General features: G+C 45.9%; 1 protein-coding gene across 1 annotated transcript in view; it reads right to left on the bottom strand.

The window, feature by feature from the left end:
• The window catches only part of HEATR5B (HEAT repeat containing 5B), a 571,627-nt gene that overhangs the window by 380,838 nt on the left and 173,497 nt on the right, over positions 1-17,292 (bottom strand). Inside the window, 1 exon segment of the mRNA XM_029594411.1 lies at positions 16,102-16,201. Within this exon segment, the coding sequence (XP_029450271.1) occupies positions 16,102-16,201 (100 nt within the window).

Below are 17,292 nucleotides of genomic sequence, written 5' to 3'. Positions count from 1 at the left end.
GTGAAACAACCTCTCTCCCAAATGCTCAACCTCAGATTGATATCCACTCTCTTCCTACCTTCCCTTCAACAATACCTGATTACTTCAAAAATTCTTCGTACGTAAGAGATTTAGGCACCCTCTTAGATAACCAGTTCAAATTTAAAAGATTTGTTAACAATACAACTAAAGAATGCTTTTTCAAATTACAAGTCCTTAAAAAATTTAAACCCCTTCTACACTTCTATGATTTCCGTTTGGTTCTTCAATCAATCTTACTCACTAAAATCGATTACTGTAACTCTGTTGCTCGGACTCCCTGCTGTAACTATAAAGCCACTACAGATGTTACAGAACTCAGCTGCCAGGATTTTGACAAATACAAAAAAGAGGGATCATATCACTCCAATCCTGTACCACCTCCACTGGCTCCCCATCAAATATAGAATTATATACAAAGTACTAACCATCATACACAAAAACTTACACAATCTTGCCCCACTCGATCTCACTTTCCAGATTCGCCCTAAATACTCCACCAGACCTTTGAGAAGAGCTTACCTTGGTACCCTCTTCGTCCCTCAAGCTAAAACATCTCTAAGAAAAGGGCCTTTTCTACCGCTGGTCCCTCTAACTGGAACACTCTCCCTCCTGACCTTCGACAAGAGATTTGCCCAATCTCCTTTAAGAAAAAACTCAAAACTTGGTTATTCAAGCTTGCCTTTCCAGAACCATCTTGTTAGCTTAAAGCCTTCTCTACATCTCTTACTACACTTCTCTGTTTATTTCTCTCCCTTATATGGTTTGATCTGTTATTAGTCTTAGTCTTTTTTTCATTTATTCTGGTTCCCTCTGAAGAGACCCTTAGTCACTCTTTTGACTTTCCCTTTTATTTTATTTTTATTTATTTATTTTATTTTATTATTTTATTTTATTCTATTTCATTCCATTTATGTCTTCCGCTATTCCCCACTCCTTTTTTATACATACCTTCTCCCTAACTAAGCCTAGTACAAGAACAACATATTTTGAATTATACATTTACTGGACTTTTATCACTTATGACCTTCATTACTATGTAATCCAATTCCAATTCTTATCTACCTTGATTACTATGTAATTTAAATTGTATATTTAGTTTTTCTTCTCTTTGACTATTACTTAAAGTTGCTTAAATGTTCATTGTTCCATGTAAGGCCATCTGGCAAGTTTTAGTTCTTTGTAAACCGGTTTGATTTGCATCTAATGTAGGAAGATCGGTATAGAAAAACAAAAAATAAATAAATAAATAAATATGCCCTGGGCTCCACCTTTTGACTGCTTCCTGTGTTAGCCCTATAAAAGGGCTGTTCCTGCAATTCCTTGTTGCCTTGCATCGGAGTTACTTCAGTCCTGGAGGCTCCTGCCTGCCAGAGCTCCGGTCTTCTGTCTTCTTCGTGGAGCTCCTCGTCTCGTCTTGTCGTCTCGTCATGCCATGTCATCATTGCCTGAGGTCCCTGTCCAGGTGTCTTTGTGTCTCATCTCCTGATGTTTCGCTTCCTGGTGTTCTAGCCCTCCTTGGTGTTAGTTCTTGCTCCGGAGCCTTCTGTTCTGCCGGCCGTGGATCTCCGGGTGACAGGTCGCCGTCATGGGAGATGCCGGCAGTGGACTGGTGTCCTGTGCTCCTGAGCCGTCTTGTCCTGCCAGCCCTTTGTGGTGCTTCGTATGACATCGGCTTCATCATCAGAGTGCCACCTCGACTGGATCCTCTCCTGCACTTGTCCCGCTCTCCGCGTGATCTGTGATCAGCCTCCTCGGGCTGTGTAGGGCACGCAGTGGGACAGGGTGGTCCGCAACCAGCCTATTGGGTCTGCCCATGAAGGTGGGCTGAGTAGGGTGCCCTGAGAGACAATGCCAATGTCTACCTGCCCAGCTTCTCGTCTTGTCTGGACTTCGTCAAGTTCCTCGTCTCGTCTCTGATGCCGTTGCATCAACCTTGGTGTCATGTTTTCAACAGCCCTGATGTCATGTCTTCGCTTCAACCCTCGTCTGTGATGCCGTCGCATCAACCTTGGTGTCATGTCTTTGTGTCACGGCCTCCGTCTGCCCTCATCCTCAGGCCGGCCTGCTGCTCCATGCCGATCCAAGCGGCAGGTCCGAAAGGGCTCGGAACGGTCGGAGGACCGTTCTCCTACCAACATCATCTTGTTGTTGGCGCTGGGAGCTTGCAGGCCCGGCAGAGGGTAAGACCGTGTCTCTGCCATGCTAGGACACATCGCCAACCCTCGGTTCGGTCCTGGATCCGTCTGGGGTCAGGCAGAGGCCCAAGGGCACACTAAAACACCCCCAATGTGGAGAAGTCCATTACCTGCTATTAAGTTCACGTAGAAAATATCCACTGCTATTACTAGCAACAGTAGCATGTAATACTTAGTTTTTCGGTACTTGCCAGGTTCTTATGGCCTGGTTTGGCCACTGTTGGAAAAAGGATGCTGGGCTTGATGGACCCTTGGTCTGACCCAGTATGGCACATTCTTATGTTCTTATGTGGAAGAAATATTAAAAGCCTGAAAACTATTGCAATTTCTGAAGTCACTTGATACACTAGGCAATTTACAAGTCAACATACATAATAAAATGAGTAATAGATTAATACACAATACGACAAACACAACAAACAAAAAAATATTACAAGCTACAAAATTACAGACAAGTCATCTGTCTAAACACATAAAATCTAGATGTAGCTCAAAACAATATTGTAATCTCCTCATATGCCAATCAAAATAAGTATGTCTTCAAAGAAGATATGAACTGCTTTGGGCATGTCAAACTGAAATGTGCAGATAAGAACATAAGAAGAACATCAGAAAATGCCATACTGGGTCAGACCAAGGGTCCATCAAGCCCAGCATCCTGTTTCCAACAGTGGCCAATCCAGGCCATAAGAACTTGGCAAGTACCCAAAAACTAAGTCTATTCCATGTTACCATTGCTAATGGCAGTGGCTATTCTCTAAGTAAACTTAATAGCAGGGTAATGGACTTCTCCTCCAAGAACTTATCCAATCCTTTTTTAAACACAGCTATACTAACTGCACTAACCACATCCTCTGGCAACAAATTCCAGAGTTTAATTGTGCGTTGAGTAAAAAAGAACTTTCTCCGATTAGTTTTAAATGTGCCCCATGCTAACTTCATGGAGTGCCCCCTAATCTTTCTACTATCCAAAAGAGTAATAACCGATTCACACCTACCCGTTCTAGACCTCTCATAATTTTAAACATCTCTATCATATCCCCCTCAGCCGTCTCTTCTCCAAGCTGAAAAGTCCTAACCTCGTTAGTCTTTCCTCATAGGGGAGCTGTTCCATTCCCCTTATTTTGGTAGCCCTTCCTTGTACCTTCTCCATCGCAATTATATCTTTTTTGAGATGCGGCAACCAGAATTGTACACAATATTCAAGGTGCGGTCCCACCATGGAGTGATACAGAGGCATTATGACATTTTCCGTTTTATTCACCATTCCCTTTCTAATAATTCCCAACATTCTGTTCGCTTTTTTCACTGCCGCAGCACACTGAACCGACGATTTCAATGTGTTGTCCACTATGACGCCTAGATCTCTTTCTTGGGTTGTAGCACCTAATATGGAACCCAACATTGTGTAATTATAGCAAGGGTTATTTTTCCCTATATGCATCACCTTGCACTTATCCACATTAAATTTCATTCTGCCATTTGGATGCCCAATTTCTTCCAGTCTCACAAGGTCTTCCTGCAATTTATCACAATCTGCTTGTGATTTAACTACTCTGAACAATTTGTGTCATCTGCAAATTTGATTATCTCACTCGTCGTATTTCTTTCCAGATAATTTATAAATATATTGAAACGTAAAGGTCCCAATACAGATCCCTGAGGCACTCCACTGTCCACTCCCTTCCACTGAGAAAATTGTCTATTTAATCCTACTCTCTGTTTCCTGTCTTTTAGCCAGTTTGCAATCCACGAAAGGACATCGCCACCTATCCCATGACTTTTTACTTTTCCTAGAAGCCTCTCATGAGGAACTTTGTCCAACATCTTCTGAAAATCCAAGTACACTACATCTACCGGTTCACCTTTATCCACATGTTTATTAACTCCTTCAAAAAGTGAAGCAGATTTGTGAGGCAAGACTTGCCCTGGGTAAAGCCATGCTGACTTTGTTCCATTAAACCATGTCTTTCTATGTGTTCTGTGATTTTGATGTTTAGAACACTTTCCACTATTTTTCCTGGCACTGAAGTCAGGCTAACCGGTCTGTAGTTTCCTGGATCGCCCCTGGAGCCCTTTTTAAATATTGGGGTTACATTTGCTATCTTCCAGTCTTCAGGTACAATGGATGATTTTAATGATAGGTTACAAATTTTTACTAATAGGTCTGAAATTTCATTTTTTAGTTCCTTCAGAACTCTGGGGTGTATACCATCCGGTCCAGGTGATTTACTACTCTTCAGTTTGTCAATCAGGCCTACCACATCTTCTAGGTTCACAGTGATTTGATTCAGTCCATCTGAATCATTACCCATGAAAACCTTCTCAATTACGGGTACCTCCCCAACATCCTCTTCAGTAAACACCGAAGCAAAGAAATCATTTAATCTTTCTGCGATGGCCTTATCTTCTCTAAGTGCCTTTTAACCCCTCGATCATCTAACAGTCCAGCTGACTCCCTCACAGGCTTTCTGCTTCAGATATATTTTAAAAAGTTTTTACTGTGAGTTTTTGCCTCTCCAGCCAACTTCTTTTCAAATTCTCTCTTAGCCTGTCTTATCAATGTCTTACATTTAACTTGCCAACGTTTATGCTTTATCCTATTTTCTTCTGTTGGATCCTTCTTCCAAGTTTTGAATGAAGATCTTATGGCTAAAATAGCTTTTCACCTCCCCTTTTAACCATGCCGGTAATCGTTTTGCCTTCTTTCCACCTTTCTTAATGTGTGGAATACATCTAGACTGTGCTTCTAGAATGGTTTTTTGTTTTTTTTTTTTTTTTTTTTTTTTTAACAATGACCACGCCTCTTGGACATTTTTTACTTTTGTAGCTGCTCCTTTCAGTTTTTTTTTAACAATTTTTCTCATTTTATCAAAGTTTCCCTTTTGAAAGTTTAGCACGAGAGCCTTGGATTTGCACACTGTTCCTCTTCCAGTCATTAAATCAAATTTGATCATATTATGATCACTATTGCCAAGCGGCCCCAGCACCGTTACCTCTCTCACCAAGTCCTGTGCTCCACTGAGAATTAGATCTAAAATTGCTCCCTCTCTCGTCGGTTCCTGAACCAATTGCTCCATAAAGCTATCATTTATTCCATCCAGGAACGTTATCTCTCTAGCGTGTCCCGATGATACATTTACCCAGTCAATATTGGGGTAATGAAATCTCCCATTATTACTGCACTACCAATTTGGTTAGCTTCCCCTAATTTCTCTTAGCATTTCACTGTCAGTCTCACCATCTTGACCAGGTGGACGGTAGTATACCCCTATCACTATAGTCTTCCCCGACACACAAGGGATTTCTACCCATAAAGATTCAATTTTGTATTTAGTCTCATGAAGGATGTTTATCCTGTTGGACTCTATGCCATCCCGGATATAAAGCACCACACCTTCTCCCGGGTGCTCCTCTCTGTCATTGCGATATAATTTGTACCCCGGTATAGCACTGTCCCATTGGTTATCCTCTTTCCACCATGTCTCTGAGATGCCATTTAAGTCTATGTCATCATTCACTGCTATACATTCTAATTCTCCCATCTTACTTCTTAGACTTCTGGCATAGCATACAACATTTCAAAGTTTGTTTTTTGTTTGTATTTTCATTCTGCTTTTTAATTGATAGGGATAAGTTAGAATTTTGTAGCTCAGGTGAGTTTTTAGTTACAGGTACTTGGACTATTTTTCTAATTATTGGAACCTCACTGTCGGGATGCCCTAATTCTAATGCATCATTAGTATCCTTTGAAGATACCTCTCTCCGAACCATGCGCTGCTGAGCGACTGTTGGCTTTCCCCTTTGTTCTAGTTTAAAAGCTGCTCTATCTCCTTTTTGAAGGTTAGCGCCAGCAGTCTGGTTACACCCTGGTTAAGGTGGAGCCCATCCCTTCGGAAGAGACTCCCCCTTCCCCAAAAGGTTCCCCAGTTCCTAACAAAACTGAATCCCTCTTCCTTGCACCATCGTCTCATCCACGCATTGAGACTCCGGAGCTCTGCCTGCCTTTGGTGACCTGTTCGTGGAACAGGGAGCATTTCAGAGAATGCTACCCTGGAGGTTCTGGATTTAAGCTTTCTACCTAAGAGCCTAAATTTGGCTTCCAGTACCTCCCTCCCACATTTTCCTATGTCGTTGGTGCCCACATGTACCACGACAGCCGGCTCCTCCCCAGCACTGTCTAAAATCCTATCTAGGTGACGCGTGAGGTCTGTCACCTTCGCACCAGGTAGGCATGTTACCAGGCGATCCTCACGCCCACCAGCCACCCAGCTATCTACATTCCTAATAATTGAATCACCAACTATGACGACCGGCCTAACCCTTCGCTCCTGGGCAGTAGGCCTTGGGGAGTTATCCTCAGTGCGAAAGGACAATGCATCACCTGGAGAGCAGGTCCTTGCTTCAGTTAAACAGATAAACTATTCCAAAATTCTAGAACAGTGACAGAAAATGCTCTCATGCATTTCATCTAAACAACCATCTCGTAAGAGGGGATATCCAATAGGCCTCCGTGAGCAGACCAAAGAGCCCAGGTCAGAATGTAAATTCTCATCAAGGCAATTAGCCCATGCAAAGGACTCAAACTTCAAAAGATTTTATTCCATGACTGCAATTTTGTACTGAATTCACTACTGAACAGGCAGCCAATGTAGGTCACACAGGACAGGAGTAACGTGCTCTCACATGCCTATGCCAGTAAAAATATGAGCTGCCGAGTTTTGAAATAACTGCAAGGCCTTTAATGCATAGGCAGGAAGAACCAAAAATACTAGAGAACATCCTCTGCCTTCGTCCAGATTTGCAGGCACCGGTGAGGCGAGGAACCAGCCACGACCACTGTATTGGTAGTGGGAGGCTACAGAGCCCCTATGGGTATCGACGTCAACCCAGGAATTTACGCCAGCTGGGTTGGTAACGCGCCAGTAAGCACATGGAGTTTCTCCAACAGCAGCTCCAAAACTGTGCCAGCTCCTTTGCCATCTGTGCCATGGGACCAGTGTCCCACATTGCCCACTTGGACTGCCAGCTGTACTTGCTTCTCGATCTCCTCCTCCAATATTGCCCATGCCGGCATCAACTGGGAGGAAGGAGGGGTGACTAGATCCTCTTCAAAACCAAGACTAGGATTGGCGACTGGCACCAGAACCAATGGCGACCTTCCTGGACCTCCAGCAAAAAGGAAAGACTGGCACTCCTTGCCACAGGGTTGCTTCAGAAGCATCACAGCATGAGCAGATGTATCCCTGTGCCCAGCACTGTGCATCAACAAGACTGATGAAAATGCTTCTTTGGCTTCCCTTGAGGCTCGACCTGGTCTTTCCCCGGTGCCAAGGCAGATGAGGAACCAGACATCCTCGGCCTGGAGGAGCCAGACAATGGTCAGACTCTGGCACCCCTATCAGCTGACGGCGCCAACAGAACAGACTGATGTTGATGACTCTGTGTCCATCAGTGCAGCCCCATGGTCCTCCAGTGTTGATGGCTTGGCCTTCTTTTTCCTGAAGAGGCGCTCCATCTTGTTGAAACTAAAACATCCTTTCAGGGTCACCTGGGTGAATTTGTGGCAAATGCAGGAGGCTACTTGTAAAGAAAATCGTGTTAAGCGAAGAAGGGAAAAGTTTTCCAGAAAAGCCAAAAAGGCCAAAATAGTGAGCTCACAAACCACGATGCTGCAGCGCCGCAGAAAACGAGAGACTGAAGAGGGACCCCGTATGGACGCATGGTATACGGCATGCTGGGCATGCTCATTGTGGCAAGTCAAAGTTCTAGAAACTCTGACATAATGAAAAATTAGTACTTACCTGATAATTTCCTTTTCTTTAGCATAGACAGGTGGATCCAGAACAAGTGGGTTATGCACCTCTACCAGCAGATTGAGACTGAGCAAAGCTAACAAAACAGTATATATACTCCTGCAGTGAGATCAGTCCACCAGTATTGTCTGCAAAAGCTAAATGTGGCAAACTAGCTAAAAACTTGATTAACAGATAACCATTCCAGAATTCAGCCAACAGGAAAACACTGAGCTCAGACAAGTAGTGTAATAACACTAGTCTAGGGACTGGATTAACACTTACCAGTAACCCCTGTAACACACAACCACACAGGAGGACAATAGCACAACCTGCTAGCAGCTAAGGGCAGGAAGGTGGATCCACCTGTCTACACTAAAGAAAAAGAAATGATCAGGTAAGTAGTAATTTATCATTTTTTAATGTTTAGACAGATGGATCCAGAACAAGTGGGATGTACCAAAGCTACTCCTGAACAGGGCGGGAGGCTGCCCGCAGTCCAGTCAACCCCGCACGTGCAAAGACTGTATCCTCCTGGGCCTGCACATCCACACGATACTACCTGGAAAAGGTGTGTAAGGAGGACCACATCGCCATTCAGCAAATGTCAATGGGAGACAACAATGTCACAATGTTCAGGTAAACTAGAATACCAAGGTGAAGTATTGGCAAACAGGAGTATTAAATTTGCAATCTTACTAGTGAAGTAATCCATGAAAGTATTACAGTAAGTACCCTCAGAATGCTTAACAGAAACAATAGAAGTTCTAGTCATGCTTTGCACAATCCAAATTATTGCCAGCAGCATTTGACGTGAAAAAAAAACCAATTTCTTAGCCTCATTGACCTGATTTCTGTAGATAGCAAGCTGACTCTTATAACTGATTAAAAGCTCCATAGACTTCACCAAGTTCTTTCTAAGCCATGTAAGGAGTTCCTAAGGACTTTCGTGTCAGATGTCATGCAGCCAGGCTTCCTACAAATATGAGGCTGAAAGCTTTGAATCAGGGCAACTGTATCAGCCACTTTGGAAATGATAGTGTTCAAAGAAGAAATTGAATCTTCAACATTTAAGAGGAGTAAAATTGCTTAATTCAACATCCAACAATTCAGAGAACTGATCAGATTCGATATGACCCCATTTCATAAGCGTGTGATGCACCAGAACCTATGATAGAAGTCTTATTAGGTAACTAAATTTGGTAAGTGAATGATCGGACCAAGAGACAGAAGAAGTCACAGTAACAGTGAATGAACAACTAGCAAAAAAGTGAAACATTAACAAAAAACAGATCTAAAGTGTGCTGCAATTTGTGAGTGGAGTGTGTACATGAATTGATTCCATCCTAAGTGATTAAGGACAACTAAGATCTGCTCACAATGGAAGATGGCACCCACTTGTGTGGCTGACTTTATCCTGCTTGCCCATGGAGAAAGTATTTTATGCTTAAATATGAAAAAGCTGACTCATCATGTAGGAGCTCAGATTCCTGCCTCGCGACTGACATTCACCTGGTCTACCGAAAACCCCTGTTCAACTGAGCCAGCGCTGCAATGCACAGCCATCTTGAAATGCACTGACCTACTGACACGCACTGGAATGTACAATGCACTGACATACTGACACGCAGTGAAACGCACTGCCATTTTGTGCCTTTTAAAAACTCTGTACTGTATTGAATAATATGTTTGCTGCTATGAAATGTCTGCCTTAACTTTCTGTTATATGACGTGTGCAATAGCCTGATTATAAGCTACACCTACTTATTAGTATTAATGTATAAAAGCCCGCTCCACAGGGGGTGTGGCATGCAGACATTCTGAGCCCTTGTCTCGGCTGCATCTTTGCCGGCAAAGTTGTCTGGGGTCTCTTTCCTGACGGTAACAATCATAACTATGTGTTGATTTGTATTTATATTAATTTAATTTGGCATTTCTATTCCACCTTCCAAAGCTAAAAGGCCAGATTACAACAGAGTAAAAATAAAATATTTAACAATAAAACCTTAAAATCTCCAGGTAGTGATGAATGACTGACTACGGCAACTCTGCTCTCTGTCATAAATGGCAGTAAGTGGGGTTGGGATTGGATTAGAACAGGGCTTCCCAAACCTGTCCTGGGGACCCCACAGCCAGTCAGGATTTTAGGATATCCACAATGAATATGCATAAGAAAATTATTCCTTACCTGCTAATTTTCGTTCCTGTAGTACCATGGATCATTCCAGACTGTGGGTTATGTTCCCTGTCCAGCAGATGGAGTTAGAACCAAAAATTCCCAGGGGAGGACCTATATAGCCACGCCTCCCTCGCCTCAATCCTCAGTAACTGGACTAGCAAAGCCAAGACGAGAAGAGACAGAACCAGAGGAATCAATTAATCTCAAAAATATAGAGAAAAAATAACAGCTGTAAGTGACAGCAAGTAACTTGTACTCAAAAACTGTAACTGAGAACTTGCAAACAGCACTATGTTCAAAGACACAGCTCGCAATAACTAGAGATACAGAGTGAAAATATTGTGAAGACAGGAAAGCAGGGATGGCCCACAAAGAACCCCCAAAACCAGGGAGGGGTCTGGAATGATCCATGGTACTACAGGAACGAAAATTAGCAGGTAAGGAATAATTTTCTTTTCCCTGTACGTACCAGGATCATTCCAGACTGTGGGATGTACCAAAGCTTCCCCATCATGGGTGGGTCGCGGACAGCCCTGCCCGTATGACCCTGTCTCCAAGCTGACTGTGAGACGGCGCGCGAATATCTAGACGATAATGTCTTGCGAAAGTGTGGAGAGACTTCCATGTGGCCGCCCTACAGATTTCCTGAGAAGAAACTGCAGAACTTTCCGCCCACGACGTTGCTTGAGCGCGGAGAGAATGCGCCTTAACAGCTAAAGGTGGAGACTTACCCAATCCGAGGTATGCAGCTATAATCGCTCCTTTCAGCCAGCGAGTGATTGATTGTTTGGATGCCATGCAACCCTTCCTGGGTCCCGACCAAAGGACAAACAAATGGAGAGTCGAAATTCATTAGTGACCTCCAAATAATGTATCAAAGAACGTCGGACATCCAACCGACGCAGGTCAGAAGAATCAGAGGATAAAAGTGACGGAAGCTCTATCGATTGGTTGAGATGGAAAGTCAAGACCACCTTCGGCAGAAAAGATGGAACTGTCCGCAGGGATACTCCCCCTGGCGTGAAACGAAGGTATGGCTCCCTACATGATAGAGCTTGTAGTTCAGAGATCCGACGTGCTGAGCTGATCGCCACCAGGAAGATGGTCTTAAGGGTGACATCCTTGAGTGTGGCCGAAGTCAGAGGCTCAAAAGGCGGTGCACATAGAGCCCAGAGTACCAAATTGAGATTCCAAGAAGGACAAGGTGGTCTAATTGGAGGCTTCAAGTGTTTTACCCCCTTTAGAAAACGTAGGATATCTGGATGTGAGGCCAGGAGCTCCCTGTCATTACTACGTAGGAAGGCTCCCAACGCCGCCACCTGCACACGAAGAGAATTATAGGCAAGGCCCAAATCCAGACCACCCTGTAGGAAGGAAAGCACATGTGTCACCGAGGCCTGCGTTGGTAGAATCGATTTTGACTCGCACCATTCCTCAAAAACCTTCCATACTCTGACATAAGTAACCGACGTGGATGTCTTCCTAGCTTTCAGGAGCGTGGAGATGACAGATTCTGGATATCCGCGCCGTCTCAATTGACGCCTCTCAAAAGCCAAGCCGCAAGACAGAAGCGATCTGCCTCCTTGAAAAATATTGGTCCTTGGCGAAGAAGACGTGGCAGATGACTGAGCCGAAGAGGGCCGTCTACTGCCAGATTGAGAAGATCTGCAAACCATGGTCGATGAGGCCACTCTGGTGCAACTAGGATCACCGGACCTTGATGCGTCTCTATCCGTCGGATAACCTTGCCCACTAGAGGCCACGGAGGAAAGACATACAGGAGACACTGTCGAGGCCAGGGAAGAACCAGCGCGTCGACTCCTTCCGCGCCGCGCTCTCACCTGTGACTGAAGAACCGGGCGGCCTTTGCATTTGTCGCGGTTGCCATTAGATCCACATGGGGTCTCCCCCAACGGTGTACTATCCTTCGCATTGCGTCCTCCGAGAGTTCCCACTCTCCGGGATCCAGGTGTTGTCGACTGAGAAAATCTGCCTGAACGTTGTCCACGCCCGCTATGTGCGAAGCCGCTAGCCGCTGTAAGTGTAGCTCCGCCCATGTCATCAACTCGGTCTCCAACGAGACTAGATGGCTTCTGGTGCCCCCCTGGCGATTGATGTACGCCACTGTGGTTGCATTGTCCGAAAGAATCCGAACCGCTCGACTGCGTACCAGTGGGTAGAACCCCTGCAACGCTAGATGGACTGCTCTGGTCTCCAGCCGATTGATGGGCCAAGTGGACTGTTCCATCGTCCATCGGCCTTGGAGAGACCTGTCCTGACAGACCGCCCCCCAGCCGGTGAGACTGGCATCCGTGGTGACGACCACCCAATCCAGGTTCTGTAGAGACACTCCCTGAGCTAATTGTTGAGGGTCCAGCCACCACTGTAAGCTGAGCAAGACAACATCTGGGATAGGCAGTACTGCTTGAAAATCTCTCGATACTGGGTTCCATCACGAAAGCAGAGACCTCTGCAGAGGCCTGAGATGAGCGAAGGCCCACGGAACCAAATCAATTGTTGAGGCCATGGTTCCCAGTACCTGGAGATAATCCCACGCCGTGGGAGCAACTAGTGTCATGAACCGTGTTACCTGAGCACGCAGAGCCCGAGCTCTGTCCGGGTGCAGAAATACCTTCGCTTGGCTGGTGTCGAAGTGTGCTCCCAGAAAATCCAGCGATTGGGACGGTATCAGTTTGCTCTCTGAGAAATTGACGATCCATCCCAGAGACTGAAGAAGCTGTACTACCCCGTCTACAGCACGGTAACCCTGCGTCCTCGACTTCGCCCGAATGAGCCAGTCTAAGATAGGGATGTACAAGGATACCCTCCTTGCGGAGCGCCGCCGCCACTACTACCATGATCTTGGTGAAGGCACGCGGAGCCGTCGCCAGACCAAAAGGGAGAGCACGAAAACTGAAAATGCTGTCCCAAAATCTTGAAGCGTAAGAAGCGCTGATGATGGTGATGGATTGGGATGTGAAGGTATGCCTCTGTAAGGTCCAAAGAGGCCAAGAATTCTCCCGGATGCACGGCTGCTAACACTGAACGGAGCGTTTCCATACGAAAACGAGGAACTCTGAGACACTTGTTGACCGTCTTGAGATCCAGGATAGGTCGAAAAGTGCCCTCTTTCTTGGGAACCACGAAGTAGATTGAATAATGACCTTTTCCCAGTTCGGAGGCCGCTACCGGTACTATCGCCCCCAGCTGTAGCAGATGATCGAGAGTCTGTCGGACTGCTAATTGTTTGAGACGGGAACCACAAGGAGAAAACAGAAAACGATCTCGGGGTTCGTGTACAAAATCTAATACGTAGCCTTGTCTTAAGATGTCCAGCACCCATTGATCCGACGTAATTTGGGCCCACTCCTTGTAAAAGAGAGTAAGGCGACCCCCCAGGTGGGGGATTCCCTCTTGGGTCCTTCTGGCATCATTGTGAAGCCTTCGAGGAAGGACCTGCCCCTTGAGTATCCTTACCGTGGCGGCGCCCTCGAAAGGACCGGTTCCAGGTGTGTGATCGTGTAGAAGGAGCCCGAGGTGTCTGCTGTCTAGTAGGACGTGACCTCCGTTGATTCCGGTACCTATTTCTGGAGGAATAAAAAGATCTAGAAGAACGTGGACGATCTTCTGGTAGCTTGTGCACCGCATTCTCATTAAGAGATTTGATGATCTGATCCAAATCTTCCCCAAATAGGCACCTACCCTTGAAGGGAACTCAGGCGCGTCTTAGACTAAGCATCTGCCGCCCAGTTGCGTAGCCACAAAAGACAACGAGCGGACACCGCCGCCACCATGGAACTAGCGAGGACCCTTAACAGATCATAAAAAGCATCAGCTCCATAGGCAACCACCGCTTCAAGTCTATCAGCCTGAATAGTCTCTGCCTGTGACAAAGATTGGGAAGTGAGAAGCTGTTGTACCCAACACAGAGCTGCTCGCTGTGCTAGGGAACTGCAGATAGCAGCCCTCATCCCCAACGCTGAGACTTCGAAGATACGCTTGAGGTAAACCTCGAGCTTGCGATCCTGGACATCCTTCAACGCCGCCCCGCCCGTGACCGGGATGGTAGTATGTTTCGTGACCGCGGATACCGCTGAATCAACAGCAGGAACCTTAAGAATCTCCAAGATATCAGTGGGGAGAGGGTATAACTTTTCCATGGCTCGACCGACTCGAAGATTGGCCTCAGGAGTATCCCACTCCCTTGAAATCAATTGCAAGATGTTGTGATGCGTGGGAAAAGCTTTCGCTAGAGGTCGTAAGCCCGCTAGGAGAGGATCCCCTTTCTTAATCTTCGGATCCTGAGCCACAGGATCCGGAGGAGGGTCAATGTCCATTTCCTGGAGGATGTGGGGGATGAGATCATCCAATTCCGCTGCTTGAAAAATACGGAGGACCCTCGGGTCGTCACCTTCTACCTGGGCCGCCAGGGAGGGATTATCCGCATCTGGATCTTGCCATGGATCCCCCGACGGTTGTTGCAGCGGTATAGGAATCACGGGGGGGCTGAGTGGACCCCGCACCCCCTGTGGGGCAAAGAAGCCCTCCCTAAGGGAGGGTCTGCCGTCGAAAGCTGTGTCAAGCAGGCCAGTTTGGGGGGAGGGGGACCCCAAATTCCAAGATTCGGATCCCTGCTCTGTAAAAATGCCTTGTGCATTAAAGCAATGAATTCTGGCGAAAAAGCGGGAAGTGCTGATGAGGGGCCCCCCCGAGACGTCGTCCCCTTGCCTGACCTGGTCCGTTGCGCTCCAAATCTCCATACTGTTAGAGGAAACCTGGAGAGGAGCATTGACGTCCTCCTCAGAGAGAGCTGCCTCCGAGTCAGCTGAGAAAATGGCCGCCGTTCCCGCGCTGAGGGGAAAACGGGGCATGCCGTTTCCTGCCAGCGCGGTCCGACTCTCCTCCAAGCTGCCTACCAGGTAAGCCATACGCCCCCTCAAGAAAAGCTGAAGAAAATCCCTCCGAGGTCTGCTGAAGCCCGTGCCGAGCTCCGGAGCCGTTCGGCGATTTTTGCATCGCGGTGGGAGGGAGGGGGAGGGGCGGCTGCGGCGCGCGGCAACAACTGAAGCGGCGAATTAATAAAACTCTTCGGCCTCCGGACCCCTCACCGTCCCCAAGAGATCGTCGGGGAAAAACGCCGTCCCGACGGTGAGCAGCTCCGGGGAATGGGTCGTCGCAGAGCTACAGGGCGGGAACTCCAATCACTCCCTGAAAGGGAGGAGGGGAAAAGGAAAACTCTGGGGCTAGGGGTAGCGGTCAGCACTACAGACTTTCACCCCTCATAAATTCCTGTTCCTACCAACGACTGTAAATGAAATAAAAATAACACTTACCACACTCTAGCCAGGCAAGGAAGAGGAAAAAACAAAGAAATAGGAAGAGAGAAATGAAGTGACAGGCAAAAAACACAGCCTGTCAGCAAGTTCCTGACTGGAAAACAGTGTCTCTCTTTGAACGGAGTGGTCCTGTCAGAACACTACAGAACCTATCCCTTAGAAGAAAACCTTTATCTAATATTATTTAATTGATTCCTCAAAGAGAAAATAAAACTAGAAAAGTGCTGGGGACCACCGTGTCCCCTGCTCAATCTGCTGGAGTTAGAACTATACAGAGGATTGAGGCGAGGGAGGCGTGGCTATATAGGTCCTCCCCTGGGAATTTTTGGTTCTAACTCCATCTGCTGGACAGGGAACATAACCCACAGTCTGGAATGATCCTGGTACGTACAGGGAAGAGATAAATTTGCATACCATGGAGACTCAGTATATGCAGATTTATCTCATGCATATTCATTGTGGATATCCTAAAAACCTGACTTGCTGTGGGGTCCCCAGGACAGGTTTGAGAAGCCCTGGATTAAAATACCAAGGAGTAGGAGGAAGCTGCCAGGTTAAAAAAAAAAGTTACTTACTGTGACATCATTGTCATAGCACATTCTATCGGTGTCATCAATTTTCTGATTACATCTTCAGTCAGAAGCTCCGGACAATGAGCAACAAAGCTCCTCATTGCTAAAAAAAAAAACAAAAAAACAAGTCAAAAAGTCTCTTTAAAGCCTAAGAAATGGATGGCAATGAAAATAAGATGTATATATTATTAAATGACTTTATTCAGAGATTAACAACTTTTAGGTGTGCTTCATTTTCCTTATGCATCCAGTTTATAATAATGCAATGGGATCAAATTCCCTCCCCAAATTCTTATTCTTGGAAGCTGGTAAAAAAAGTATTAACTCTTGCAACCGCAACAATAGTGTTGGCCCATTTACGTCCCTCCCTCTCACACATCCATTACCCACAACACTCAGATAAAACACCCTGCCATAAATTGGTACAGTATTTATAACAATGAAATATTGAGATAATAGCAATTGGATATAAAAAGCTGCAGTTTTATTCAACATATTCCCCTTAAATAACCAATACCCAAGCCAAAATGGCAGTCACCAAAACAGGCTTCGCCCCCACCTCCACTGTTTACCATAATACCATGCAAGGGGCCCTCCCGAGTTTTAAGGATGCTCTGCCCAAGGCACCAGTCCACTACTGACCTGGACACCTGCACCATGTCTGAAACACCTCCCACTGGCTCGGTTACCTGCCTCCCCTCCTTGCTACAACATTAAAATTAAAAGTAGGTACATTCATTTACATCTTACTGACTAATGTGTTGCTAACTGAACTGCTCGAATATAACCCACAGAACATGCATCGCTAACATTGCAGGCTACCTACGATAAGCACAAACAATAAAACTATTCCAACAGTATGCAAGCAAAACACTTTATCCAACACTTCAATAGATGTTCTGCATTAATAATAATGAAAATTATTATTAATGCAGAACATCCTAATTACCACGGTCTGGTAATTAGGATGGAAGTGTGGGAAGGCTGATCAGGAATAAAGAGGGTGACTGAATCCTGGTCCTGGCCCTTTATGCAGGCTGTGATGTCATCCAGCCGCAACCACTCCTCCCCCTCCCGAAGCTTGTTACCAGCACAATGGGAGATCATGTGCTCTGAACATAGGCCAGTGGGCCAATTAAACAAATCTGTTGAATGACTGAATAACGATCACAATACTATTTGAACAGCAAGCAG

The sequence above is a fragment of the Rhinatrema bivittatum genome, chromosome 3 (assembly GCF_901001135.1).
Source record: "Rhinatrema bivittatum chromosome 3, aRhiBiv1.1, whole genome shotgun sequence".
Taxonomy (NCBI): domain Eukaryota; kingdom Metazoa; phylum Chordata; class Amphibia; order Gymnophiona; family Rhinatrematidae; genus Rhinatrema; species Rhinatrema bivittatum.
The sequence above is the reverse complement of the archived record's forward strand: the minus strand, read 5'-3'. Positions and strand labels throughout refer to the sequence as shown.